Source organism: Heptranchias perlo, chromosome 32, assembly GCF_035084215.1.
Source record: "Heptranchias perlo isolate sHepPer1 chromosome 32, sHepPer1.hap1, whole genome shotgun sequence".
Classification (NCBI taxonomy): domain Eukaryota; kingdom Metazoa; phylum Chordata; class Chondrichthyes; order Hexanchiformes; family Hexanchidae; genus Heptranchias; species Heptranchias perlo.
Window position 1 is genome coordinate 28,774,410 of NC_090356.1, and position 23,009 is coordinate 28,797,418.

The 23,009-nt window shown below is 44.2% G+C and overlaps 1 protein-coding gene across 1 annotated transcript in view; it reads right to left on the reverse strand.

Moving 5' to 3' along the window:
* The window catches only part of LOC137301209 (endothelin-converting enzyme 1-like), a 220,232-nt gene extending 205,670 nt beyond the window's left edge, over positions 1–14,562 (reverse strand). The window contains exon 1 of the mRNA XM_067970678.1: positions 14,479–14,562. Within this exon, the coding sequence (XP_067826779.1) occupies positions 14,479–14,481 (3 nt within the window). The 5' untranslated portion in view covers positions 14,482–14,562. The remainder of the gene's footprint in view (positions 1–14,478) is intronic.
* Positions 14,563–23,009: the final 8,447 nt, after the last annotated feature.

Here is a 23,009-nt window from a genome sequence, read left to right on the forward strand (position 1 = left end):
GTGACACCCCCTTTCCCTTTTCTCCAACAAATGAGCAGTGAAATGTCAGTCAGATCTATTTCTATATAAACTTCATGGTTTCTCATTCAACAACAAAACAAACTCAGAAACTTTGAAAGTGATCACATTTGAATTATCATTTTCAGCAACTAATTAAAATGCTTTCAAGAGTGGGAGGGAAGAAAGGACCATGATGGGCATGGGATAATTCCTGCCAGCTCTGTCCCTTCATGGCTCAGTTGGTAAGTATATGGAATCAACAGTCGAAGAGAGTATATGGAATCAATACAATTGAAGAGAGTGAGAAAAAAAAGTGCATGGGCAGACACCAGATAAGGAGAGCATTGGCTTTAACTGTCGGTCTCCATGGACCAGTGGTCAAGTGATTGTACCCTAGCAACAGACAACACTTGAGATGAAAATTGGACAAAACCAATTAATTTCTAAAGACAGCACAAAAGATGCATGATCAATCCTTTATGCAGCTTTCAAAACACACTTTCCAACATCTCCAGATGAATGAAGAGTCTTAAATTTCTCATTACTTATTATAAAAAAGTAGAAAATGCATTATAATAGGAAAAGTTATCACTTCTTAAATCTAGAATTAAACACAATCATAAAAGATTTGTAACATGAACATACTGGATTGAACAACTTTTAAAAGGGGGGAAATATAATAAATGGGAGAAACAAGATGGCTGGGAGTGTATTACAAGGCTGTGAGGTTCATGAGTTTGTTTGGAGTTCAATTTATCAGCTTTCCTCATTTTCCTGCCTGGCCAATCGAAAATGGGACTGCTGAAGACTGGAAAAACACATTGTCCAATTTGCCCTCTTCACTGATCAGTTCTTGCCTCACTGGTGTCGTTATTGGAAGTGAACTCATCAGTCATTGGTGATAAGGGGAAAAAAGTTGATAGGAATTTGACCCATCTCCCTCAACCTGAAAGTTCTTGAAACACAGTTCACGCAATCTATGTATATAAATATCAGTAAAAGTCTTGCATATGGTACTAATCTCCTGTCAACAAACATTACCTTCTGTTGACATTAAAATGTGATGGAAAATAATGTTAACATTTATAATGAAAAAACTCCATGGACTAGGGTTGCCAACTCTGAGGACGTATTCCTGGGAGGTACAGTCACGTGACATCTGGCCACATGATGTTTCACATGCAAGGAGGCCCACTACAAGCCAGAGCAGCAGTACCATCGACACAAATCCTCTTCTCCATCTGACCCAACCCCAAAAAACAGAAATTACTCTTGGCTCAAGGGAGGGAATGGCCAGCTGTCCATCCCCAGCACAGAATCTCCAATTCAGTTTAAATGGAGACAAGCAGAGAGAGAACAGTCAACAGAACCTTGTTTGAGAATTTGAATTCAGTTTAAAAACAAATCTGGAAATAAAGTCGGTATCAGTAAAAGTGACCACGAAAGGCTCGGATTGTCGTAAAATTCAACTAGTTCACTAATGTCCTTATCCAGTCTGACCTACACGTGACCAGTTCCACATCAGTGTTGTTGACTCTTAACTATCCTTTGAAGTGGCCTAGCAAGCTTCAGTTGTATCAAACCGCTATAAAACACGGACTGCAGCTGTTCAAGGTGGCTTGTCACCACCTTCTCAGGGCAGCTAGGGAAGGGCAATAAATGCCAGCCACGTCCAGAGAATTAAAAAACCCCAAAGGCCCACTGCAGAATTGAACATTAAGCTGTGAACCACTTGGTACAGGCAAATATAGTTATAGGTTTCTGCTGTAACTATCTTCGCTACTGTGATAATCAGTAGATCACTTGACTTACTATGAGTAAAGCCATGGGTAACCAACTAGTTATACTGATTACAACCTACCAAGCTGGGGGCGTGACTGATGCATCAGCCCAAGAGATCTTTTAAAAAAAAGTTAATCGTGCTCTAACTTTTGTCTTTTTGGTCATTTCCTGCTGGAGGTGCTGGGTATGGTCCCACAGCTCTCTGTTACCTCACACAAGTGGCCTCTCACCATGAGTACATCCAGACAATGGGAGTCTGCAGAATATTCATCTAGGGAGTGTATCATGGTGGGCCCACCCCAGCCCCACTTGACCTTCAGACATGCTTGCTCTCTCTGCTAGAAAGTGAGTTGGAGTGGGAAGCTTGGCTGATTTTCCCCTCCTGAACCCAGGCACACTAAGGCCAATTGTGGCACTCCTACCACTATCCCCGGCTCAGATCATCCAACTCAGTGCAGACCAGGGATCAAACCTGGAACCTTCTGTCTTGGCTACGCACAGCCGTTACCAAGTCAACCAATAGGTAGGTAGACCAATTGATCTTTTACCAGCATAGTTTAACATAACGTCCTTCCTCCCCACACACAAACACACAAGTAGAGGGGTGTTAAAAACCACAAGATTCCTCCTTTTCATTCATGGTTTAGGATGTCCTCAAATTATGACTACAGCTCCCTAGTAATTCTAGATCTATGTCATTAAAATGGATTCAGAGCAGCCAAAACAATAAACCACCAAAGATTAAAACGTGTTTACAACAGATAAGCAGTGAAGTAATACGAGCACTCCACAGTAAACCCAGAGTCCTTGGCGGGCTGACTATCCCTCCCAGCTGTTAAACACAAACATACACATGTACACGCACACAAGCCAAGTGTGTATTAATGTGTTCTATGAACAAAGCATTAGCATACTTTAGCCAACGCTGCCAAAATTCTTCCTGCTTCAGAATCAGATTAACACGTTAATACAGAAGATTGGTGTTAATGGGTTCTTGATTCATTAAGGGCTGGTTAACCACTCATTAAAAGCAAACAAGGAAATATACTCGTTTGCTTTCAGTCCATTTTGCTGAACTGATGTCTGCTGCACAGGTGGCACTGAGGCAGCGGCAATGGTCACAGAGGTCCAGAACGGAGCAAAGTAGGGGGCGGCATGGTAAAGAACTTGACTTTCAGTCCAAGCAGCAGCATGGGGATATCAGCAAATCCCACAATGTTTGAGGAGGAGCAGGTGCAGAACAAGAAGGAATTCAGATCTTAGGAAGAGGACCAGAATGATCCACAACTGCAATGCCCGCCTTACTTAGCTGAACCTCAAAGAGGGGAAATGCATGAGGAGGCTACACATCAGCAGAGAAGCCCCATAATCACCCCCCTCCACCAACCCACCCAGAGCCAGATCCATAACCAAGAACAACACCAGCAGTGGTCGGTGACAGTGGCACTTTTGGTTTTGGCCACAGGCTCCATCCAGGAGACTTGGCAAGGATTAGTTTCCAGTTCCCCACTGGTTGCCCAGGTCATATTTTGGCATATTAGTGACTACATTAAAATCAGCATCAGTGCATATTTTTGCTAAACATGGCATTCCAACAATACGAGGTAGAATCATGAACAAACATCCTGTGACATCCAACAGGAAAAGATCAGATGAACATCCAAATGGTCTTTGAACACCATCCAATCACTGCATGCAAAAGCAGTTCCCACGACGTTCATTTTGTAACACTTATCGTGGTGTGTAGTGGTGATGTGGGTTATCTGCTTGAACCACAGCTCGTGATGCCACTGTGCGTGTTTCCAGATAAGCAGCCAAAAGCCATAACACAGGAAAAGGCAAGTAGTGGGGGGGACGGGGGCAGGACGACATTATGTGGTGAAGGGGGGCTAGTACAAATGCAACAACTGAGGGAGTGCTAAACTGTCAAAAGGTGCCGTCTTTTGGATGAATCGTTAATCCAAGGCCCCATCTGCCCTCTCATGTGGAAGTAAAAGATCCCATAGCACTCTCGGAGATCAGGGGAGTTCTCCCTGGTGTCCTGGCCAATATTTATCCCTCAACCAACATCACTAAAAATAGATGATCTGGTCATTATCTCATTGCTGTGTGGGATCTTGCTGTGTGCAAATTGGTTCTCTTGTTTCCTACGTTACAACAGTGACTACATTTCAAAAGTACTTCATTGGCTGTAAAGCGCTTTGGGATGTCCTGAGATTGTGAAAGGCACTATATAAATGCAAGTTTTTTTCTTCACTCCACTACTGTTGTGATACAATATTGCAAGGATTAGGTGTGGCAGGTGCCCAAGAGGTTTGCCAAGACTGCTTGCCCGATTACCTCCATGTGTGGCAGGCCCAGAACATCCTGTGTGCACCAGGAACAGCTTGACCCTGTACCAGACAGGTGCTAGCTCGCTTTTGCAGGGGGTGGGCCTCTCTGGAGCCAGCTGCAGAGGGTGACTTTTGGTGACTTGAGAGCCACTCACCGCTCCAGTGCTTCTACCTGCATGTCCCTGCTGGAGGCCGAGTTCTCACATGGCCACTGCACTCCCACAAGATCTTGTAATTCCTCACAGACTGCAGGGAACAATCTCCAAGTGCATTGAAGCCGACTATTATTGAATCTTGGAGTTTGGATCTCAAATACCTCAACATCAGAAGGAACACAAGAGAGATGCTGCAACTATGCATGAACCTTGCATGTCTGATGTTTCCCTTACAGATACCACTGATGCTGCTTAACAGCAGACTCCAGAGTACCTCACCCAAGAATGTACCAACTGCTTGCACTGGGCTCTCAAGTGTCTGGTGCACCCACCTGTGCTCCTGAAGCATCCTTCATTATATAGTTGGCCCTATGAGGTTGGAATCATGATTGGCATCAGTAAGGCCTATGTCACTGTTAGGCCTCAACTCAACAGCAGCCAGCCCTCCTTCAACCAGCAGCTCTCCCTATGCTGCACCTGTGATCCCTGTTCTAAAAATCACCAAGACCCTCCAGAACATGCATCTCTAGGCTGGTGCTTGTTTTGAAGTGGCGACGACAAAGAGACTTATTGCTGGGAGCCTGGCTTGCTGCTCCTGGGGTTCTTGCATATCTTGTGCTGAAAAGTTACAGCCAATCAATCCGGGCCTCTTTCCCCAAGGTATATGCAAGTCATCCCAACAAATAGTTCAATGGTCTCCCCTCCCCCCCAACCCAGTCACCTCCTCCAGCACAACTGTAACAGAGTGAATTACAGCTTTGTCCAAAGGCCTGCAATTGGTGGCAGATAATTCAAAGCCTGCCTAAATATTCCACCCTGTTTCCCAGACGAAGCCTGATAAACTGCCTCATCTTCCAGAATACAAATCATCAAGACATTTGCGACTGTGCCAAGAAACTCCAAATGCCACAGCTTGTATCTATCTGATCCTGCAGACATCTCAAATGCTGTGCATTGACTCATCCTCATTGATTAATAATCCATTACTTGTAAATACTGCCCTTGTTTCATTTTCCTCTTTCAATAATGTCTCAAAACAAATTCTAGATATAAAAAGTTATAACAGTCACATCTCAGGAGCTCCCTTATTATTTTTAAGAATACTTCATAGTTTTAAATATTAACTAATGACCAAAAATAAGGAGGAAAACAGAAGGGAAGTCAGGGAGAGGGATGTATGATGCTTTTGAAAAAGGATGAGAGGCAGAACGACCAGGAAAAGGAAGACCACCTTAAGCAAAGAGCTAGAGAAAAACAGGCAGTGGTCACGTCAGATCAGAGGGGTGTACGGTCGCCTCTCTCAATGCTTTAGACTCTCGACAATTTGACAACTTTCCTTTTGTAAAATTCTGCAGTCCTACTAATAGGACACAAATATTGTTACGGCCAAACTGTCCTCATCCAGGCAGTCAAATATCAATGCAAGAAATTTCCAATCAAATGGGGGCAGGTATAGTTAACTTGGTCCATTGTATCTGGTCTTTGAAAGCTATCCAATTAGTTCCACCATCTCCTCCCACCCCCAAAACAATATCTCCCCAGAGCCCTGCAATTTTTCCATTTCAAGTATATATCCAATTCCCTTTTGAAAGTTCCGATTAAATCTGTTTCCACCACCCTTTCAGGCAGTGCAATCCAGATCATAACTCGCTGCATTAAAAAAAATTCTCCACATCTTCCCTCTGGTTCTTTTGCCAATTATTTTAAATCTGTTCCTTTTGGTTACCAACCCATCTGCCAGTGAAAACAGTTTCTCCCCATCTGCTCTATCAAAACCCCTCAATTTTGAACACCTCTATTAAATCTTCACTAACCTTCTCTGCTCTAAAAGGAGGAGAGCAATCCCAGCTTCTCCAGTCTCTCCACATAACTGAAGTCTTTCATCCCTGGCACCATTCCAGTAAATCTCCTCTGCACTTTCTCCATGGCCTTGGCATCCTTCAGGTACAGATCACACTAAAGGCCACTTTCATTCACTAGAACTACTCAAATGATATCAGTCCATAGTTTTAGAATCCATCATTTCTTTTGTTAGTGATTGTAGAATGCGGAAGCACAACGATCCACAAATCCATCCCTAACTTTAAAAAAAGGTCATACAAATCTGGATTGAAATGCAAAACATGAAAATTTTACTTTTGGTTCAGTAGCTTTCGATAGTTATTGCTTTTCTTTCTCATCGAAGATAAACTGAAGGTCAATGCAGATGCAAACACCACCCTGACTGGGATAAATTGTTGCCACCCATTTTAGTAGTTAATGGCAATACATGAAGGGAAGGGTTAAAATAAGACCAACTTTTTCAGGTGGAAAAGTAGGTGCAACACATGCTGCAGTGACCAGTGCTGACTGCTTTGTGAGCACAAAAGATTGCTTCTACTGGGGGTTTTATGAGCCCAGAGTGCTTTCTTGTCTAGTTAGGGAAAAAAAATCTTCTTTGATCTGAAGAGCAATAAATGTGAAGAGAGATCAGCAAACAAGAGGAGAGACCTCCAATTAGTAGGGGTTGGGGGGGGGGGAACGCAGAGAAGAGAGAATGCCAGCTGATGGGGTCATTGATATGTGATATGATTGCATGTTGTTAACTGAACATTAGATGTCCCCCTGATGGGAGTAAGCACATTATAGCAATTGACACTCCTACAGTCTTCTCTTGTATTGCTTTGTTATTCTTTGATGGAATGTTCTGGAGGGTCTGGAAATAACGGCAGCTAGTTATTACCACACCAATTTGAGTAGTTTATTTGGACATAACAATATGAACCTCCCAAATACAATGCCAGTAGAACCTGTCACCCATTTCTTCCAGTACTGTATTTTATTACTTGTGATTTAACACTAGAGGAAATGGTGTCTAGCCAGTTTACAGTATGAAAGAGCCCTTAAGTTTCTAGATGAATCCAACTTCAGCACATCCCCCAAGAAGTTTAGGATGGCAAATGAAATATCACACTGATAATGAATGGGCTCCAATATATTCCTTTCCAACACAAAACTGAAAGAGTTCTACACTGTCACAATTAATCACAGTGTTCCAATTCTGTATTAGAATGACTGTTTCATGGTGACCCCTGCATGTTACAACCTGGTCCCTAACTCTGCCCCACAAAACAAGAGGAGAAACATTTCTTCTGCTGACATGCCATATTCTTGGCCAACATGGCTGCCAGTGCCTTACTCCCAGATCTTTAACAATGCTCTGAATAACAGACGCGAGAGCAATCCAGTAGACTGGGCACTACGATTGCTTTCTGCACCCTGGGTTATATTTTTTTTGGGGGGGGGGGGGGGGGGGCGGGTGGGAAATAATCAAGGATTTTTCTCCTATTTTAAGTATCAACCATAGCTCAGGTGTCCACACTCTCACCTCTGAGAAAGGAGGTTGTGGGATCAAGTCCCACTCCAGGGACTTGAGCACATAATCCAGGCTGATGCTCAGTGCAGTACTGAGGGAATGCTGCACCGTTGGAGGTGCCGTCTTTCCGATGAGACATGAAACAAACAGAGGCCCCATCTGCCATCTCAGGTGGACACAAAAGATCTACGGCATTATTCGAAGAGCAGGGGAGCTCTCCCTTGTGTCCTGACCAATATTTACCACTCAATCAACATCACTAACAAAAAAATTATCTGGTCATTATCACATTGATGTTTATGGGACCTTGCTGTGCGCAAATTGGCTGCCACTTTTCCCATATTACAAGTGACACTTCAAAAGTACTTCATTGGCTGCAAAGCGCTTTGGGACGTCCTGAGGTAGTGAAAGGAGCTATATAAATGCAAGTTAGTTCGTTCTTTGATCTACAGGCTTTTAAAAACAAGTTTGGTGTCATCTAATCACTACTGCATGATTTACCTCAACTCTTTTCTCACTATAGCCCTTGGTTCTTCACCAGAGTTTCTTAAAATTAATAAAAATCTCTCTCTCTCTCTCTCCTCTCCACCCCGCCGCCACCGCCCGCCAAGTTAACATGTTCTCAAATAAAGGGAAGGAGAGAAAGTTGAAGAAAGCAATGAATGAATTCTGTGTGCTATATGACATTTGGGAATCCATATTTAGTAGATTTGATAATACATAACTGGATTAAATCCTAAACTGTCATTATGATTTACAATAAGTCATGTCATCTCCCCCAACCCATCCTTTCCCCTAATATTCTCATTAAACTACATCTGGCTCCAATCCAGATGCATCAGAGAAAATCGGGCTTACAAATATCCATTTATAATAGTGACAGAAGGCTCTGATTCTCAGTGTATGGTCTCTAATTGAAGTGGCTAGCCAGACTTCTGCAAGTCACTATCTTTGACAGGAACTTTTAACCGATATTGTAGCCGAATCATACCAGACTACCAGCAACTGCCATAAACAATAAAATTGTCATGGGTGAGGGAATACTGGGTCAACACATAAAACTAAACCAAAGATACTTTTATCACTTCAAAGTCAAATGCATTAGAAGCACTAAGGAGGATTGTTTTTTTTGTGAACACGGTAGCTTCAGGCAAATGGATCAGCCAATGTTGGCAGCTTCAAAATGACTAAAAAAAGTTTTGATTTGTTCACTATCCTCTTAAGTGAGAAGATATTCCCTAGCCTATCACATGCACTGTTCCCATCTTTTCTAATACAGAACTCACACCACAAACAAAAACCTCTCAACCATCTTTATTCTGGTCAACTTGACTCCCCAAAGCCTTTCCAGCACCGACAAGGCATGAGTCAGGAGTGTTTTGAATACTCTCCACTTGCCTGGATTGGTGCAGCTGCAACATCATCCAGGGCAAAGCAGTCAGCGTGATTGGCAGCCCATCCAGCACCTTAAACACCCACTCCCACCACCACTGGCACAGTGTATTAATTCCCACACCACCTGAGGAAGGGGGAAGCCTCCGAAAGCTTGTGGGATTAAAAATAAAATTGTTGGACTATAACTTGGTGTTGTAAAATTGTTTACAACAGTGTACTAATTACAGGATGCATTGCAGCAACTTGCCAAGGCTTCTTCGACAGCATCTCCCAAACCCACGGCCTCCACCATCACCTGCACGTTCCCCTAAGTCACACACCATCCTGACTTGGACATATATCGCCGTTCCTTCAAAATCACTGGGTCAAAATCCTGGAACTCCCTTCCCAACAGCATTGTGGGAGTGTATATACATGAATGCTAGAAATATTCGGAGTAAGATGCCAGAAATTGAAGCTGTTGTGACTGCAGGGAACTACAATGCAGTAGGGATATTCAAAACATGGTAATGAATGCAACTTAAAAAAGGGGAATTGTGTATTCAGAAACAGTGGAGAAAACAGGATGTGACAGAGGGACACCTGGGTGGTTGAAAAAGTTGATCAATGAATTATCTAGTTAAACATCTTTAATATGAAACACAAGGCCAACACCAAGGGAGGCTACAGACTCTTATGGAGAGATATGAAGGGTGTAAAGATACAGGAAAGTTAACCCAAGATAAATTGGAAAAAAAATCAAGTAGTTCAGAATCTGAGCTGGTAAACAAACATAATACATGAATGTTCCATGATCCAGCACACAAGGGAAACAATTGAGAGGCAGCGTACATTTTGACCTGGCAATAAGTGACCCTCAGAACAGATAGGAAATAGAAATCCTGGCACTCCTGGGTGATAGCGACCATAGAATGATTAAGATCTACTTAATATAGGATTCAGTTTGATAAAGGGTACAAGCCTAAAACATGAAGCTACCTTTTCCCTTTTCAGATGCTGACTGACTTGCTGTGTTCTTCCAGCATTTTCTTTCTACTTCAGATTTCCAGCATTTGCAGTTTCCCGCCCCCCAACCTTTGGAAAAAAAGTTAAACCTGGAATTTTACTCCAAACTAAACTGCACATACAGAACAAGGGGCCACAGGTTAAAAGCTAGTAAAAAGCAAACTTAAACCAATGTCACAAGATCCTTTTCACGCAGAGTGATGGACTGTCAAGGGTAGTGGAGGCAAAATCCTGGAATCACTGGAGAAACAACTGGATGCTGCAATAGGGGGTCTGTATGACTGAATTAAGATGAGATGAATGGCTTTCCTCATCTGTGATCTGCTGCATTTTTATAGTGGACAAGGTACACATTCACCTTAAAGATTCAGAGGACTGGGAGATTGATACTTCCACTGTGTTGTAAATGGAGCTTGGTTTTGAACATTACATCCAATACCTGTTTGAAATACCAACTCCGGTCAACTTCCCAAAACTCTCAGTCAAGACCAACCTCAGACTTGGTTCTGATGCCCTATTTATATACTGAATATCTAAGTGCTCAGATTAATCCCAGGTTACATTACAGGTGAGGTCAGAGCACTGGAAATGACAATGAAGTAACTGTATGCGTGCAAGGTCATGCATGAACAGATGATAGTGTTACAGTCACAACATTTGCTTCTACACAAACAGACACGGGAAGGTCTGTAGCAGCCAGCACTGTAAAAAGCAGCATTACAGGTCTACATGGGTGGGCCGAGTCTACTCATGGCCAAGAGCAAACAGTGGCCACTTGCTACAAATCAACACTCTGCCCCTCGAGGACCTGAGGAAATGCACCTAGCGAGCTGTCATATCGTCACTGCAACGAGCAAGAGGCCCAGTCCTGACCTGCGCAGTAAGGAGGATGTGGGCTGCCTGCTTCACTGTTCCAGTTCACAAAAAATGGGCAGAGTTGAGCTTTTGACCTTGCAATCGAAGCAAAGTTCTGGGGCATAACACAGTAGGAGGAAAACCACAATTCAGCATGATCGGAACGGTCAAGGGCAGGAGTGACTATTTGTTCTCTAACTGTCAGCTCGAGACTGCTGAATGTGAGCTAGCAAGAACACGGCTGTCAGGTTTACAGAAGAGGTCTACATGCTTCAACAATAAACAAGGCACTAAATCCAAGACTGTACCTGCAGCCTGTGTACGTGCATTATCTTGGGAAATAGAGGGTAGGGTTATTGTATCAGCAATCAGAGAGTGCGAATTAGATTCCTGCCTTGACAAGTTATGAAATTGGATTCAGTAAATCTAGAAATTTGAAAGCTGGCACCAGAATTTAAAAAAATTAAATAATTTTGGGATGTGGGCACCACTGGCAAGGCTGGCATTTATTGCCTATCCCTCAGTGGTGATGGGCCTTCTTCTGAAACCACTGCAGTCCCGCGTGGTGAAGGTGCTCCCAACGGTGCTGTTAGGTAGGGAATTCCAGGATATTAACCCAGTAACGATGAAGGAACGGCGATATGTGTCCAAGTCGGGATGGTGTGTGACTAGGAGGGTAACTCGGAGGAGATGGTGTTCCCATTTACCTGCTGTCCTTGTCCTTCTAGGGGTGGAAGTCAGGTGAAGGCCAGCACTGTTCAAAGCAGCAGTACAGGTCTACATAGTGGGCTGAGGGCAGAGTCTACTCATGGCCAAGAACAAAAAGCGGCCATTTGCTACACAACACACCGCCCCGGGGGACCAGAGGAAAGGCATCTAGTGAGTTACCATATCATCACTGCAACGTGCAAGAGACCCAGTCCTGTGTGTCGTACTGACCTGCACAGTAAAAAGGATGTGGGCTGCCTGCTTCACTGTTCCAGTTTACAAACTCAACTCTGCCCATTTTATTTTTTTGACCTTGCAATCGAATAAAAGTTCTACTTTAGATAGTAAGTTCTATCTTTAGCAGTTCAATAGCAAACACTGCAGCCATGGAACACCGATGGTAGCCACAAAAGCTAACAGATTGTTGTACAAGAAAGAGAATCCAACTGCTTCACTGAAGTCCTTCAGCAAAGGGAACCTACTGCCACTACCCGGGCTGGCCTACACGTGACTCCCGTCCTACATGATACAGTTGACTCTGAAGTGGACCCATTACTCTCTCAGGGAAACTAGGAATCGGCAATGAATGTGGCCTTGCCAGCAACGCTCACACCCTAAGAACAAATTTAAAAAATTGCACCAAGACTGCACAGCTTTAGAAGCTTAGTCTGAAGCTGAATCAAGAGAAAAGTGGATATCTGGGAATGATCACAAGGTCATCTAATAAATGGCCACCAATGAGCTCAAACTATTACACTGAACCAGGAGAGATTGGTAACAGCTATTTCATCCCCATGATTAAATTACAGTTTTTATGTCACTGCCTAAAAAAACAATTCCCAACTTTGTGTGGTCTCAGTTTGACAGCAGGAGCTGGTCCAAGTTGCTGATGCAGCTGTTTCCACAGGAGGGTTAAAAGCACCTTACAGCCAATTGAGTACTTTTGAAGTATAGTCAGTGTTGTGATGTAGGAAATGCAGCGGTCAATTTGCACACAGCAATCAGATACATGACTGTTGGTTGACAGTGGCCAGGGCACCTGGGAGAACTCCCCTGCTCGTCTTCGAATAGTGTCATCCACCCGAGGGGGGCGGACGGGGCTTTAGTTTAAGGTCTCATCCAAAAGACGGCACCTCCGACAGTGCAGCACTCCCTCAGGTGATGTGTCAGCCTGGATTATGTGCTCTAGTCCTCTGGATTGAGACTTGAACCCACAACTTTCTGACTCAGGAGAGTGTGCTGCCCACTGTGATATTGCCCCTATGGATCGAGAATTCTGTCCTGTGTCACTGTAGTTTCCACCTTACGGCAATTCAAAACATCTAAAATAATCCAGAGGTTCCCCCCCCGAAAGAAACTTGAACTACATTTATACCTGTAATGTAAACAGAAGTCAGAGTTGCTTTAAATAGTGGAAGACACCATTTGTCCCACAGCTTTAGTTACAGCCTGTATTGTACAATCTTACTCCAACAGATGGACAAATTCACCTGACTCTTTGATAAAGAACATCTGAAATATTTATAAGCATCCTTTAAAACGGGGTTGTGTGGAGTCCAGGCCGAAATGTTACAATGATATCTCAGTGTAATGAAGATGCTGTGTATTGTTTATCTGGGCAGGATTTTGTAACTTGCCTTGTCCTCTCGGACACTGACCCATGCTTAGAAACGAACATTGTTCATTTCAATCACCAATTCAGAGACCATCCAATTACCAACCTCTCGCTCTCTCTCTCTCTAGTTAACTAGCAAGTCTAAGTAAATCGGCACAACTATTTGAAAGAAGGCAGGATGGAGGCTGTAACATTTTTAAAGTTTTATTTATTAGGACTACAAAAACACAAACACTACACCTGATGTATATCAAACAGAACTGCCGCCCTGCCCCTGTGGAATATAATCCAATTTAGCAACATACAATTCTTTCAACGGCAAACGATTGAATACAAGGAGCAGGATCAACTACCCGTTGCCCTGCCCTTTCCAAGGGTGCTGCAGTCAGGTTTTTTTGGGGAAGAGGGTCGATTCCATAGATTTCACTTCCACCGTATGCGAACGGCTAACAAAAAGATCCCATAGAGGAACACCAAACAGAAACACACTAATCATCGGAGACACGAGGGGTTATAGTGCGAACTGCTCTACCTGTTCCACTTCTAATCGGAGGGAAGGGGAAATATATTTCTATTAGTTCAGTGAAAATAATATTACATTGTTGCGGGGCAAGGACTTATTTAAAACTTCACTCACTATATATATAAAAAATGGAACAGCCCGGTATTTGGTTCTGTTTTTTTCCAGTCGATTGGGGCTCATTTAACCTGTTCTGAAGTACGTGTATAACTTGTTTACAGCTCGGCTCTTAGCTGCAGAGTTCACATCTGGGAATAGTGAGACACAATATTTATCCCACAGTCGAATGTCAGTCAGCTGTACCGAGAAGGGGAGGCGAGGGTTTTTATATTATTCGAAAAATAACACACCACATACAGTCAGATTTCACACAACCCAGATCCGGCTTGGCAGAATTGAAAGCTGTTTCTGACCCTGTCTCCCCATGTGTGGGGAAACTGCTTCGAAAACTGACATTACAAAGTGAAATTAACATTGAATTAAACTGGAAACTGCAACACCGGGTCACTCAAATTAGGCTCATCACTTTCGACTAGTTTCCCCCCCAAATAAACAGGCTCATTCTCCCGGATTAAATAAAACGGGTCTACACCACGAGAGGAACAGTGTTACTCCGTTAAGATCATGAGGGAGGGAATTATTTCCCAATGCTGATGAACCTTTGACACGATTTCCGCACCACTCGCCCAAACTCTTCACAACATCTGCAAAAACACTTTCATATTTCGACCCAAGGATCAAAAATCCTTCCCTACCATTTTTGCTCTCTCCGCTCTCTGTCCCCGTGTTTTCTCTATGGTTGTTTGGAGAGCAGCACTCTGCCGCTCTTGGTTTCCCCTTCCGATATTGCGCGCTGTTGCACAACGTGAGGCAGCACCAAGCGCCCCTGATTGAAAGCTGTCCCTCCCTGATTGATGGGCTCAACCAATTAAAGGAGATCGGCAAAGTGCGAGGCAGTGGGCGTGTTCCGGGTTTGGAACCACCAATCCCCTCTGGGGGAGGGGCTGGACTTCCTCTCACAATTTGCATTAACTCTTTTCATGCTGGAATAAGTACATTGGACTTTTAAGATTCCGCATTTAAACAAAAACTGAAATTAGCTTAAATAAGGAGAGTGATATTTCAGTTATATGATTAAGTTTTGTCTCACTCCACACCACATCACAACTCAGTGAAGATTATTTAAAAAAGGAAAGACTTTTCACACCGTCAGGATGTCCCAAAATGCTTTATGAAGTACTTTTGAAGTGTAGCAACTGTTGTAATGTAGGAAATAGGGCAATTTGCCCACAGCAAGGTCCCATAAACAGCAATGAGATAAATGGCCAGGTGATCTGTTTTTCGTGATGTTGGTTGAGGGATAAATATTGGCCAGGACACCAGGGAGAATCCCCCCCTCCCTCTTCAAAATAGTGCTATGACATCTTTTACGTCCACCTGAGTGGGCCTCAGATTAACATCTCATCTGAAAGACAGCACCCCCGACAGTGCAGCACTGGAGTGTCAGCCCAGAGCTTGTGCTCGAGTCTGTGGAGTGGGACTTAAATCCACAACCTTCTGACTCAGGTGCGAGTGCTACCCAGTGAGCCATGGCTGGCACCTTGAGTAACACACTATTTAAGCCGGGAATATATCCAGACATTTGGTAATTTTTGTTTGAGTTTTACCAGCACCTGGTAAATGACAGGTGAGGTGTGAAGGTGACATTTGTCAGTATTTTTGATATTTCAGACATTCTAATGCAGTTTTAACATAATGTAAGAATGTGTTGTATTTATATACATCTGTCAGAAATATCTAAAACAACTTCATATATAATGAATAACTGTAAAGTGCAGTGACTTACGTCAGGAAACGAGGCAAGCATTTTGCCCACAGCAAGATCCCACAAACTGTAATGAGGTAATGACCAGTTAATCTGCTGTTGGTTGAGAGAGGAATGTTGACCAGGACACTAGGAGAGCCTTGAATAAGGATATTGGAGGAAGGAAGATTTATAAAACACCTTTCCGTGAAACAAAGTTTAAGGTGAAATGTTGCGTCATTATGAAAGTAACAGCGAAGGTGTAGCTCTTGTTTAACATGATACAATGCTGTGCGTCCCCCTCACTCTGCATGTTGACTGGTTGTCTTTCTCCTGTAACACTCCTTCCTATGTGATGTAGTACTGGAAAGAACAGGTCTGATAGCTTCCTGGGGTGTCTGCTGAAGATCTAATTAAGGTTGTGCTGGCCGCCCACCTCTGTCTATTGCAGACATCGATACCTCTGCCTGTGTGCCAGAAATAACCTGTCCCGTTGCACTGTGGAGGAGTGAGCCTTTGACTCAGTGGTAGTATTCCTGCCTCTGGGTCAGAAGGGTTGGGTTCGGTACCCACTCCAGTCAGCCCCGGCGAGCTTGGCTCTGAATACTGGGGCGATGCCCAACGAGGGTACAGGCATCCAATGGGTGCGAGTGACCCTCCCCAAGCCTAAGTAAGTTGCAGCACACCTGGGAGCAGGTATTCTGAAGATGAAAACCATAAGGAAGGCAATGGGAAATCACCTCAGCTAGTAAGTAGCTCAAGACTCTCATGTGTGAGACTTGAGTTAGGACCTGACCTAGGGCAGAACACAACAGATGGACGATTGCACTTTGAGGCCTGCTTTGTTGGGGTGGGGGTCCTTCTCCTTTCACTGGTCCGGGATTGGTGCTGATTTGCGGATCGCCTATAGATTCCTGTGCTTCTGCCTGTATGCAACTCTTGGAGGCCTATTCTTTATGTCATCCACAGACCTGCTCAATCTCAAACTGTTGTACTGCCTCAGAATCCTGCCTTCCTTGTTCTCTGTTCTGTCTCCGAGCACACCTATTATTATCTCTCGCAATTGTAAAAACATAAGAAATAGGAGCAGGAGTAGGCCATACGGCCCATCGAGCCTGCCCCGCCATTCAATCTGATCATGGTTGATCTTTGACCTCAACTCCACTTTCCTGCCTGGTCCCCATATTCCTTGATTCTCCTAGAGTCCAAAAATCTATCTATCTCAGTCTCAGAGAAGTGCTATATGAGTTCCAAATGTCCATCAAGAACTTGCATTTATATAACACCTTTAATGTAGCAAAATGTCCCAAGGCGCTGCACAGGAGCATAATCAGACACAAATTGACACCAAGCCAAAGAAGGAGATATTAGGACAGGTGACTAAAAGCTTGGTCAAAGAGGTAGGTTTTACGGAGCATCTTAGAGGAGAGAGAGGTAGAGAGGCAGAGAGGTTTAAGGAGGCAATTCCAGTGCTTGGGGCCTAGACAGCTGAAGGCACGGCCGCCAATGATGGGGCGAAGGAACTCGGCGATGCACAAGAGACCAGAGTTGGAGCAATGCAGATTTCTTCGAGGGTTGTAAGGCTGTAGGAGATTACAGAGATAGGGAGGGGCGAGGCCATGGAGGGATTTAACTACGAGATGTTGAGGGACTGGGAGCCAATGTAGGTCAGCGAGCACAGGGGTAATGGGTGAGTGGACTTGGTGCGAGTTAGGATATGGGCAGCAGAGTTTTGGATGAGCTTAAGTTTATGGAGGGTGGAAGATGGGAGGCCGGCCAGGAGAGCATTGGAATAGTCGAGTATGGAAGTATCAAAAGCATGGACGAGGGTTGCAGCAGCAGATAAGCTGAGGCACAGAGGTGGAAGTAGGCGGTCTTGGTGATGAGAGGATATGGGGTTGGAAGTTCAGCTCAGGGTCAAATAGGATGCTGAGGTTGCAAATGGTCTGGCTCAGCCTGAGAAAGTGGGCAGGGGGATAATGGAATCGGTGGCGACGGAATGTAGTTTGTGGCGAGGACCGAAGACAATGACTTCGGTCCTCTGAATGTTTAATTGAAGGAAATTGTGGCTCACCCAGGACTGGATGTCGGACAAGCAGCCTGACATCACAGAGGCAGTGGAGGGGTCCAGAGAGGTGGTGGTGAGGTAGAGCTGGGTGTCATCAGCGTATATGTGGAACCTGACATGATGTCTTCAGATGATGTTGCCGAGCGGCAGCATGTAGATGACATAGGAGGGGGCCAAGGATAGATCCTTGGGGGACCCCAGAGGTAACAGTGCGGGGGGTGGAAAGTGAATCCGTTGCAGGATATCCAAGGTAGCTCAAGCAAATTTAACAGGGGTACGGTAGTGTAGTTGTTATGCTACTGGACTAGTAATCAAGAGAACATGAATTCAAATCTCACCATGACAGTTTGAGAATTTGAATTCAGTGTTAAAAAAAAGCTGGTATCAGTAAAAGTGACCATGAAACTGTCGGATTGTCGTAAAAACCCAACTGGTTCACTGATGTCGTGTACGGAAGGAACCTGCCGTCGTTACCCGGTCCGCCCTACATGTGACTCCAGTCCCACACCACCATGGTTGACACTTAACTGCCCTCTGAAGTGGTCTAGCAAACCACTCCATTGTACTAGGGATGGGCAATAAATGCCGGCCTTGTCAGTGACGACCATATCCTGAGAATGAACAACAAAAGCATTATTTTGGGGGCGAATCTCCTTGGGGTTCTCCCGATCAGCTGCTGTAACTTCGATGCAAGATCTGCACAAACCTTGGAGAAAAGACACACACACAACCAACTGCTTTAAAGAAAACAGTAACTGAATGCAATCTCTATGCTAAGCTATTATTTTGTACACAATTATTTCTTATTCTTTCCAGCTCCAGCGGTATACTGGCTTAATCTATCTCTCTGAAGATCCCAATGTCCTGAGCAATTCAACCTGCTTAAATATTCCTGGAACTATTTGCAGGGTTTACTAGATTTAAATATCTGCCAGTCACACGCTGATCCAATCACACAGAATGCTTATATTTGAAATGTGTGGCTTGGTTCCTCCCTCAAGCAAATCATGGTATCATATATATCATAGTAGGTACAACACAGGAGGCCATTTGGCCCATTGTGCCTGTGCTGGCTCTTTGAAAGAGCTATCAAATTAGTCCAATTTGCTCAGAGATAACCAAATCAAACTTTGCACCACTGGTACAGGGTTGGACTAAGGACATAATTCTGACTGCGGCTAGTTTGGATTAAAGGGACTGCCACTCAGTCAATAGCGGACAAAATCCTTTCAGTTTCGTCACAGGGACACGAGGGAGAGCACATCGAGAAGATTATCAGGGAGAGTGATGAGGGAACGCACAGGGAGAGCACCTCGGGGAGAGTCTGTGGGAAGGAGCACATTGAGGTTAGTGCGGGGCATTGAAACAGCTGACTGGGGGAAGTACATCAAGCGTCAGTTGGAGTTAGGGTTGCCAACTCTGGCGGGACATATTCCTGGAGGTGTCATCACATGACATCCAGCCCCACACTCCTGCCATTGGTCGCCCAACGCGTTCATACTCGCAATGCCCCGCCTTCCCACAGCCAATTGGAAAGTGAATAGACCCGATTGGATGATTCTGGACTGTCAGTCAAACAGCCTTTTTTCCCATGTCTGATAGTTTTATCACTAATGAACAAAAGTGTTCAAAGATTTTTTTTTTAAAACACAATTTTTTAATGTCCCTATGATTTTTCTCCAGAGTTTGCTAGTAGCAGTGTCCTGGATGTTAGTCTTTAATTCCCGGAGACTCCAGGGCAATCCTGGAGGGCTGGTAACCCTAGATGGAGTGTGGAGCAGGGCAGATTTAGAGGAGGAAAAGCTTAGAAATGATCATATTGAAAGCAGAAATCTGTATTTCTTTAAGATCTGAGAGAAAGTGAAACACAGTTTGGAATGAAGTAAATCAAAACCATCTGACTACAATCACTACTGGGAAGATAACAGGAAATAGGATAACTTAACATTACCATGAAGTGCGTAAGGTTCTTTTCCAAAGTCCTTAATATTTTCACCCTCGTTAATTGCCAGAACCATCATACAGTTTTAATTTACAGGCACTTTAATTTCTGAATAAGCTTTAAAGTTGATAACACACGTTAAAATATTTTTATTCTACTGTGTTGGTTGTAGCTGTTGGTTTTAATAATATCAGGGCATAGAAAAACCTAAAAGTTTTAAAGGCAACTCCCTGCCTCTAATTGAACCCAAGTACTAAATAACAGCACTGAAACATCTAAAAGGCTGTTGCTAGTTGTGAATACATAAAAAAATGCAAATTAGGTGACTTTGGGCCTCGATATTAACTCCCCTACGATGGGTGGGAGAGGAGAGTTAAAAATGAAAAAAACTGGGAATGTGCCTGCCGCAATTTTCACTGCGGCTGGTTTCGTGGCAGCCATTGTCCTTTTGTGGAGAGTGCAATTGGGAGCCTGATTTAAATTTAATGGTTGCCGCATGGGTTTCCCAGGGCCGGGGAAACCCGACAGTCAAAGGGTGGTGGGAGTTATCGGCTCAAGAAGCTTTTTAGAGCACTCCTTGTGGGCCAGGAGGAGCAGGAGTGCTCTCCTCAGCACCTCAGGGAAGCCTTAACCCCCCCCCCTCTACCGATTGCGACCTCTCTCTCTCCGTACCACAATCGCAAACCTCCTCCCCCAAGCCCCAATCTCCGGCATCCCCCCTCCCGATTGCCGGGGACCGTCCCCAAGGGTCCCGGCTGCGGCCTCCTGCCATAGGTGTTCCCGCCCGGCAGCTGGCCAGCCTGTCAATCTGGCCGGCTGTCGGGTGGGAAACAGAAGAAAAAAACTCATAACGAGGTCCTGCCGTTAAATTCGGCCTCGAGGCATTCCCCGACTATTTTCGGGCTCCCCGTAAATATCGGGGCCATGGTTCCCAAAGCTCTGCACCTAAGAGTTTTCCACGTGTCATTTCTGGGTCTGTTGTAGACTAATTGATAGAGATTGATTGCTATGATCAGTCAACAGTTCCATTATCAATGTATCATGAGACTACCAGGATGGTAGAAGCCGAACTTGATGGTCTATTTTTGTGTAGTAATTCCTATGTTGGCAGGTGTAATTTTGGACAGGAATAACAATGCTCAGATATTGATACATTTTGATATATAAATTGATGCAATAAAGATGCAAATTAGCATAATAAATTAATATGAGAGGTGATTAAACCCCCTTGTGTTAGTTAGACATTAAAATATGAGTCTCCCTACATTTATCTGAGAAATCCCTAATTTTAAGAGGGACGGATATCCTCTCCTTACTGGTTTGGATGGGGGCTGTTCTAAATTTCTCTGGTTTTCAATCATCCCTTTATCTGCCATGTCTGATCACTCTGTATAGATGGATTGTCTGTACAGGACAGAGCTGTGGCCTTTAGCCAGTAACCACTGTCTATCTCCATCAGTACGGTCACTTCCTTTTTCCTCTTCCATGTCTCATGGGAGGTTTCTGACTGGCTGTTACACGTGGGATATACAGATTGATCGAGAGCTGTGCTGAGGTCATGCACTAACAGCACTCAGTCAACGTAATCCCCCCACCCCCGCACCCCCCCCAGCCCGCACGAGTGGCTTCAGAAGTTTGCTTTCTTTTTATTTTATCTTAATTTCTCCACTTTTCATCCCTCCCTCCTCTTGTTGTACAGCACCACAGGCCACAACCGCCCACTAGCACTTCATCCAAACATCCATTCTTCCAGTGTGAGCTCAGACAGTGTGTCGGCAGCTATTCAGGCATGGGGTCCGTCACAGCCGAGCTTGACCATGCCCTTACCTGTAGTCAATGTACTTTCCAACAGGGGGAAACTGGATATGAATCAGGGTTAAATCCAGATCCTGCGACTATGTGGCAAAAGAGCAAGAAAGAAAGAATTTGCATTCAAACAGAACCTCATCGTGACCTCAGGACAGCCCAAAACCGCTTTACAACTAACCAGTACAGCTGGTTATAGACACTGACCAGCACCTGTGCAGTCCCAACTCCTGGATATTGTAAAAACTTGGAGCTAAGCCAGGGAAATCTAAATAAAAAGTGGCTTTAAGCAATCACGATGAAATATTTCTCAAATGAAATAACCGGCTGTCGTCCCCATCTTCTGTTCATGGAGTTTCACGGGGCTCTCGGGAGGGAAAGAATTGAGTTTGAGTGAATAGCATTGAGGGAGACTTAAAAAGCCACGTTCTTATTCTTAGGTATCAGACACTGAGTTCAGTTAAGGGTTAAGCCAGGACCCTGCATCCAGAAATGCACAAAATCTAGGCTGACGCTCCAGTGCAGTACTGAAGGAGTGTTGCACTGTCGGAGGTGTCGTCTTTCAGATGAGACGTTAAACCGAGGACCTGTCCGCCCTCTCGGGTGGATGTAGAGGATCCCACGGCATTATTTTGAAGACGAGCAGGGGATTCTTCCCCTGTATCCTGGCCAACATCACTAAAAAAAAACAGATTATCTGATCATTATCCGATTGCTGTTTGTGGGATCTTGCTGTGCGCAAATTGACTATTGTTATAATGCTCCTACATTATAACAGTGGCTACACTTCAAAAGTTCTTCATTGGCTGTAAAGCGCTTTGGGATGTCTTGAGGTTGTGAAAGGCGCTATATAAATGCAAGTCTTTCCTTCTTTCAGCAGATTCCATTAGCTCTGTGGTGTGAGTTACTGTGTACTAGGATTTAAACAAAAAATCTCAGGAAATTTGGCAGGAAAAATGAGATAAAAGGCTTTGCAACACCCCACACTGCCTGAATGGAGTTTGAAATGTAATAGCAGATTGGGTCTGGAAGGAAATCTGTTAGTGAAGAAACACACAGAGGGTGTGATGTTCTGGGCTGTCAGTCTCTGGTATTTAGTACAGTGGTGGCACTGAATGTCTCCTTTAATGTGTTAAGCTTGCTACCTCTACTAATCCCCTGCTGCTTTCACTCAGGAAACTGGGATTTCATTTAATTATTCATCATGGATAGTGCATTCAATAATGCATTAATTAGTAACAAGTTCTAACTTAGTACAGTTATAACTTGAAAGAAATGCTTCTTGGAATAAAAATTTTGTAAGGCCTTGGGACATCTCAAAGACATGGTAAGGTGCTACATAAATACAAACATTTTCTTTCTATTGAAACATCACAGCCTCATGCTTAGATTTATTAACAGGTCTGTATACTGAGCTTTTGAGGCCAACCCAAAAACCAGTGAGAGATCCTAATAGCCAGGGGCAGACGCAGCCCTTTGTACTGATAAGTTCAAGTATGAAGTACTGGAAGGGTACAGCTGCTTTTATCTGTACTTGTCCCTTGAGTACAGCTGAAAACTCGCCTTTTTACAATCTCCACAGCTCTGAGAACTCTGCGTTCCTCCAACTCTGGCCTCTTGTCCATCCTCCACCTCCTTCGCCCCAACACTGGCGGCCGTACCTTCA